The sequence below is a fragment of the Asparagus officinalis genome, chromosome 3 (genome assembly GCF_001876935.1).
Source record: "Asparagus officinalis chromosome 3, Aspof.V1, whole genome shotgun sequence".
Classification (NCBI taxonomy): domain Eukaryota; kingdom Viridiplantae; phylum Streptophyta; class Magnoliopsida; order Asparagales; family Asparagaceae; genus Asparagus; species Asparagus officinalis.
Genome location: NC_033796.1, coordinates 18,947,691 through 18,955,021, shown reverse-complemented (window position 1 = coordinate 18,955,021; position 7,331 = coordinate 18,947,691). Strand labels below are relative to the sequence as shown.

The 7,331-nt window shown below is 39.3% G+C and overlaps 1 protein-coding gene across 1 annotated transcript; it reads right to left on the bottom strand.

Moving 5' to 3' along the window:
• On the bottom strand, nt 3,148-4,928 carry LOC109833249 (myb-related protein Zm38-like). Its single transcript, XM_020400851.1, has 3 exons — nt 4,639-4,928; nt 4,407-4,536; nt 3,148-4,070 (listed from the first exon to the last, which is right to left on the bottom strand). The coding sequence occupies exons 1-3, from the start codon at nt 4,769-4,771 to the stop codon at nt 3,332-3,334; spliced, it is 1,002 nt and encodes a 333-aa protein (XP_020256440.1). The 5' UTR covers nt 4,772-4,928; the 3' UTR covers nt 3,148-3,331.

Genomic DNA, 7,331 nt, shown 5'->3' with positions numbered 1-7,331 from the left:
CCTTCCCAAGCGCCTCCGCCTCCCTCCCCCGTTTTGCCTCCTTCCCCCGCTCCGCTGTTGGTGCCTTCTCAAGTGTCGCCGCCTCCCTCCCCCGCTCCATACAAAGTGAAAAAGAAGAAGAAGAGGGCGAGTGAAGAGCAAACGAGGTAATTTCAAACGCCGAGGAACTTCACGTAGGCGGCGGCGGTCATGGGGCTTGGCGGAGATGCTGGACGCAACCCACGTGCCAATGGGGAGGAGAAGGAGGTGTCACGACCACAAAGAGATCGTCTTGGCCACCTACATAAATATTATAGATAACATGTTGACTATTATAGATAACATGTTACCTATAATAGTTAACGTGTTACCTATAATAGTTAACATGTTTTTTATAATTGTTAACATGTTATCTATAATAGTTAACATGAACTGACATGAGCTAGCATGAGAAAGAGAAAAGGTAAAATTGAGATTTTAGGTGGACCTACGTCAAATCATTAGCTGACATGAGCTGGAATGCATTGGAACTTGGGGGAAGTGAGCTGGAGGGGCCTGAACACAAATTTTTCAAAAAACAGAGGCTACAACACATTGGTGAAAGTTGGAGGGGTTGAGGCACAATGGAAGTTAAAATTTGAGGCATTGAAACAATTTTTTCTTTTTATAAAGTTAGAAAATTTTCCATACTTTGAACCAAAAAAAGAAATAACAAAAAATAAGAAATATTGTACTCTTTTGAGTTGTATAAATTTTTCCTATAAATTTAATAAAAATACCAAAAATTAAATTTTAAGTAATTTTCTTTTTTTCCTTTTTTTAAAGAAATTAAACCAAACAGTCCATTGTTCTCAATCAATAATTTCTGTTACTTTTGGTGTGAAAAGTATCTCCATCCACAAAGGTTACCCATGATGAAGTGCAACCTTCTATGACCGGTAAACTAGTTGCACTCCTTCTAATACTCATGAGTTGCTCAATTATTGGTTCCACGCGTCAGCTATCCAGCTCATCATGATGGGGTTTGACTGCAGCCAATCGATGACGAGATCAAACGAAGCTGGGAAACAAAACGTCACGCGCAGATACTGGTCGCTTCCGCCCGTGTCCGTGTGCCTCGAGGCTGACACCTGTTCGTAAACTCCACGGAGGAACTCGCAGTTCGCAATCAGCAGCACGTGTTACAGATGCCAGCCGTCCACCTGGCCCACTACTTGTCCCGTTGAGAGGAGATTTTAAAAAAATGGACGGCTGAGATGGGGGCAAAAGATGGGTGCGCTTTTCCTGTGAGCCGAAGTAGATGTTTCGAGCTCAGAAGGGTGTGTTTATTTATTGCGGCCGCAGGCAGCATTTTGGCATCATGCATGAGCTGAGCACCAGGAGTAAAAACTACCCACTTGGGTTTAAAAAGTAACTAGTGTGCACCCGCGCAAAACACAGTCTTATTTTTTTATTTTCACTACATTAATTTTATATTTAATATACTTTTTGTAAATACTATACAGTAGCATTTTTAAATGTTACAATATCCCATTTTAGCTATAGTAATAAATCTACAGTAATTTTTAGACGCTACAGTTTCCGCCTGTGTTACAATAATAATGTTACTGTAATTTATCATGAATAGTGAATCTTGGATCCTTCTGTCTGTGCTACGGCAACAACGCAACAACAATTTACTGTAGTATTTACTGTAGCACAAATAGTAAATCTTGGATCCTCTCATTATTATAGAGGAATAGATTCTGCAAAAATCTAGATCTTAAATTTGGAAGTTTTTCTTTAACCGAGCCTATTATCGATTATGCATGGTAATAAGTCGCAACTTAGAATTGTCAGAGAAAGGAAATTTATAATATTCAATTTTAATCATTATTATTAGGTGTGGTATAGCGAGAGGAATATTTAAAAGAATATAAGAGTAATTAATTAATGTACACTGGTTACATATTTAAAATAGATCGATAAAACGATATCGCTGCCTCATTGTATATTTGATTACTCTAATACTTTTTTTTGGTAAATGAACTAAATTTTATTCATATCCAAAATGTACAGTTAAGAGAACATCAAGCTACCAGAATGACTGGTAATCAAAAATCAGAAAAATTACATTTTCTCAAGGAGCTCTCTTATATGAACAAATGAGCTCTCATTCAAAACTTTTGTGTACACTAAACATTTGATGATATGAACAATCTGCTTGACCTTCCTCTTCTTGCCTTGAAAGATCCGGAGATTTCTCTCCTGCCAGACTGTATAAACTGCCATTGACAATACCATTCTCTTCAGTTTTTTCATGGTACCCTTTCCCCTAAGGTTACAAGAATACCAGTTTAGGAGCTGGTTCCAATTGCAAGATTTCCATTTAAACCTTAACCATTCCATTATCATGTTCCATACTTCAGTCGAAAACTGACATTCAAAGAAAATGTGATTTATTATTTCCCTTCTATTCCATTGACATAGCACACAATTGCTCTGATCTGATTTTAGCAACCCCATTCGGCAAAGTCTATCCTTAGTTAAGAGTCTTGAATGACAAACTAGCCATAGAGTGAAAGAAGGATATAGGAGACCATCCCAAACTGTATCATGCCAATTCACCAATGGAGTAGGCTGAATTAAGAATTTGTACATATTACTCTAATACTTTGAACTATGAGAAGTAAGCTCAATCCGGAGGAAAGTGCATGTTGGAGTATCAAATTATAACTTATAAATCTTGCTGTTAGCTTTAAAATTTTGATCTACGTTGTCATTAATTAGTATACAATTTAAAAATATAGGTAGGTCTATATATCACCTTTTAGAGGAGTTCATTGCTTTTGCATGCTTCGTATGTACATATCGCATGCCTAATTAAGGCTGGTTTTATTTTGCTTATTTTGGGTTGGGTTAAGTAGATCTTGTTACTTTGACCTTTACCTTTATCTCTCGGTGGGGGACTGGGGGTGGGGGGCAAGTTACGCTCTACCATTTATTCTTAAGAAAAGGTTCTCGTTTATGACCATGTGATGATCTCTGCTCCCTTGTACGAACCCTTATCCTGATTTCCTGTTTGGATTAAAATTGACTAATTTATTATGTTATTATCTCTTGAAAAAAATGTTTGAAAAAAGTTGTGATTTCCCTTTCAGCTATAGCAAAACAAATGAACAAGAGGACTGTAGAAGAAAAGGGCAGATTATATCTCTATGAGCTCAACTGTTCAAACATTAGAGTATCCTCTCTCTCTGCACGATGCATTCACATTTACAGCAACAGCCAAAGTTTTCTTCACTCTTCTCTAACTAATAACACTCTCTCTCTCTCTCTCTATCTCTCTCTCTCATCCTCTTTCTCTAGCAATTTACATGAACTCACTTACATCCAGTAAGTCAGGAATCTGGAACTTGAAAAGCTCACTGCAATAGCTGTCTCGTTCATCCTCAGTGCTACTATTGATGTAAGTGGACGACGAGTTCAACTGCGTTGTAGGGCTTGAACCTGCAGGCGTCGATAGAACTGAAGTAACCGTTGTATAGTTCTGGTTGCTGGACAAGTGGAAATTTGAGTTGTCTGATAAAAACTGTGGAACTGATTGCTCCAAATTATCATACCCAACACCACTTGTAGCATGTACAAGATTTTCCGAGAAATTACATGGCATGCCATTGGCCTGCCATAAGTTATACGCTTGCTCATTTGGCTGCATTAGGTTCGAGTCACTGAAGAAATGGGCACTAGATGTCGTACAAGGTGGAACTTCTTGGATTTGATGGGTTTGAAAAGATTGGAAAGGATCCTGAATTTGCGAACTGTTTATGGCGTCTTCGCCCTGAGAAGATAGGGAATTTGTAGCAAATCTCAAGAGATCTGAGTTCATTGGAGTCTCCACACCAAGCAACCTAGAGATGTCTATGAATTGAGATGCATTAAACAAGTTTGGGTTACTCAGGAGTGTAGAGAGGTCGAGGAGATCGAGGCGAGGGCTGTGGGTCACTGGGTCGATTCCCATGCGAAGAAGCCTTTTTCTAATGTGTGTGTTCCAGTAGTTCTTGATCTCGTTATCCGTCCTTCCTGGCAAGCGAGCCGCAATTGCAGACCATCTGATATCCAGGAAGAATGAAATTTTATGAGTGGAATTAAAATTCTATTTACATTAAAATAAACGTGTCTTAAAACTATAAACAATTTACATTTCCATCTTTAACCATTAATCGAAAGCCAAACGTGCGATTTTTTCAATATCCCTACTTATGCAAGGAAACAATTTGGAGAATCTTATCTTTTCAAAATAAGATAATTGAGGTCATTTTCTAAAGAATCAATCATTGAGAACATTTGCAAAGAGTCATGGTTACAGTGATTTAAAGAATAATTATCTAGTATATTATTGAACTATACAGCGACTGAAATCAACTTTAAAAAATGAAAAAACTTACTTGTTCCCCAAAATACTATGCAACTGAATTATTGTCTCCTCCTCCTCAAACGAGAACCTTCCTCTCTTAATATCAGGCCTCAAATAATTCGTCCATCGAAGCCTACAGCTCTTTCCACATCTCGCAAGTCCTATTGCAAATTAAAACCAAAGCTTCAGTAAACCTACTAATTAAAAACTAACAATCAAACTTAAATTAATCCAAAACAAAACTTAAATAAAATAACCCTCACCAGCATTCTTAGGAAGAGTACGCCAGCTCCCGTGGCCGTGTTTCTGTATATAATTAATCAGCTTCTGATCTTCCTCAGGCGTCCACGGACCTTTTTTAAGTCCATTTTTATCACAACACGGTGTTCGACCCATATCGAGCTATCTTAAACCAAAATAATTAAGCTATTAATCCAGAGCAAAGAGCTTGAGACTTGAAGAGTGTTTTGGGCCCCAACAACTAATGAAGAAGAAATGGAGACGGAGTTAATTTGAGTAGGAGGGAAGAGAGCGGTCGATGATTAAATAGAAGAAGGGGGAGAGAGAGGTGTTATATAGGAGAAAGTCAAACGGATTCGGTGCCGTCCTTTGTATATCGTAAGGGTGTTACGTGGCTATTTTTGTTAGGGTTTTAATCCACAGACCCATGTTAAAATTGATGTGGTTAAAAACCCCAGAAGCTCTTTCAACGTCGGGATCACTTTCCCATTAGCTGGGGTTGACTGAGAGGTGACACGTAGCGGATGCAATGACGCATGTGGAGATCGATGGATGAGGAGTGTGGGTCCCCCAGCGCAAAAGAGAGAGGGCATTTCACGTTGGGTTGAGTTTGTTCGTGCAAGGGCTCGTACGGGATCCCCTTGGCTTAGAGCATCTCCAACAGCTTCCCCATTTTCTATTTTTGAAGAATTTAGTTAGGTTTTTGGTCCAACAGATTTTCCATCTCATTTCCCAAAATAGGGATGGAGGAGAAAAAATGGGGAAGCTTCTCCAAATTTGCAGCATTCTCCAAATTTTTGGAGGAAAAAAAGGATTCTTCAAAATGGGGAAGCTGTTGGAGTTGGTGTCAAATTTTTGGAGGAAAAAAAGGATTCTTCAAAATGGGGAAGCTGTTGGAGTTGGTGTAAAAATTAGTTGGAGAATATGACTTTTGCTTCCCCATTTTGGAGAAAATTTTGGAGAAGCTGTTGGAGATGCCCTTAAGCTCTCGGCCTTCGATCGATTGGATAAGAGTCTTGGGTCGTAGGACGAAAACAATTACTATATCTGAGCGGCGCTCAATACAAAATGATGCGGCACTATTTGGATTTGTTCGGCAACCTCTTAAAATTAGGTTAAAACTAAACCTGACCTAGTTTTAAATTTTTATTAACAAAAATTGTGTCAGATCTATTCTAGTTCTAACCCAGTTTTTCTTAAGCTAAAAAGAGTCTACAAAACCAACTTAGTATTAAACTGCCACCCCTCAGGTCTAATTCTAAACTGATTTAGGATAGAACTTGACTAAGATTGGACCTTGCCCAATTGTTGGGTGATTGCCAAACACATTCTAACTCAAGTGATAATTAGTACGTATTGGTCTAGTTTGATTATTGACAAATATTACTATTAGCTTTGACTACAACCAGGCTGTCAACCTAGACACACACACTCTCTCTCTATATATATATATATATATATAATATATATATATATAATCATTAATGTATACTTACATATATATTTCTAATTGTTGATGTTAATAATCAAACATGTAATTATATGATGGAGGTGATATTGATTAGGGGTCGCTCGCTTCTCCGAATATCTAGTTTTGAGTTGAGTAGCTTTCAACCTGCACAAATAACAATTCGTGAGAGGACGGGACTTAGTTCCCTCGTGGTTCCTCCGACGATCAAGTAAGTTGATGAACTTGAGTGAGAAAATGACAAACTGTGTGAGTTCTTTAGTGTAGTGGAATTGCTCAAGATAGCATCAAAAATAGCTTAGAATCGCTTAGATAGCTTACCCCGGTATTGGGAATAGTACATCTTTTTATACTGGTAGAAAAAGGATAGAACCGTTATTTCGGCCGAGCACATAATGACGGTAAATAAGTATGGGATGGCGGCTACATCAGCACCTACTTTACACGTGCCTGTCGGAGAGTGGAGAAGAGATCACCTTAGAATTTAAAACGAAGTGATCAGAGGCATGATGGTGCCGATGTGGTCCGATGAGTCATGAAGGCTACCGGGACTAGAGGTATGATGGCGCCTGCCAAGCATTAAATGTGATCCTGATACGTTGTCACTGGGAGAGCTTCGAGGTTGAAGTCGTCTTGTGGCTTGGTCGAGAAGTAGCGCATTTCGAGTCGACCTCGTGAGGGGTCGAATAACTGGTCGAGTGGGCTCGAAGCAAGCCGTCTTCGACAAGAGGGCCGATAAGTACCGCCCTTCGAGTCGATCCAAGAAGATGTCGACTCAGCGAGTCGTCTAAGTTGGGATCCTTGTTGGTTTTGACCGTCAATCTGGTTTGAGCGGTGCATGTAAGGGGGCATCTGTCCGTTGCTGGCAAAGGGTCGTACTTTGACAAATGAGAACGCCATAACAGTTGGCCCCTTTCTCTTGCAGTCGGGTTGGGCTGGATCCGAGTGAAATGAGAGTTGCTTTGGACGGACGTGGGTGTGCATTTAAATGAGGGAACTGAAAAGTCATTTCAGATTTTACGTGCCTGACGTCATCACACAGTCTTTTTGACTGCAACAGTTCTACTTTTCGTGGCAGATTGTAGGTTATTCGAGGTTAGTAGGCTACGCCTCGATCCTTGAGATGCCTCTTTGGATTCTAATAATTATTTTTTGTTGTTGGACAAAGCTTGATCCGACTGTTCAAATTTCGACAGCTGCAGATTCGGCTGCCTATATATAGAAACGTGGCCATAGATTTGGCAGTTA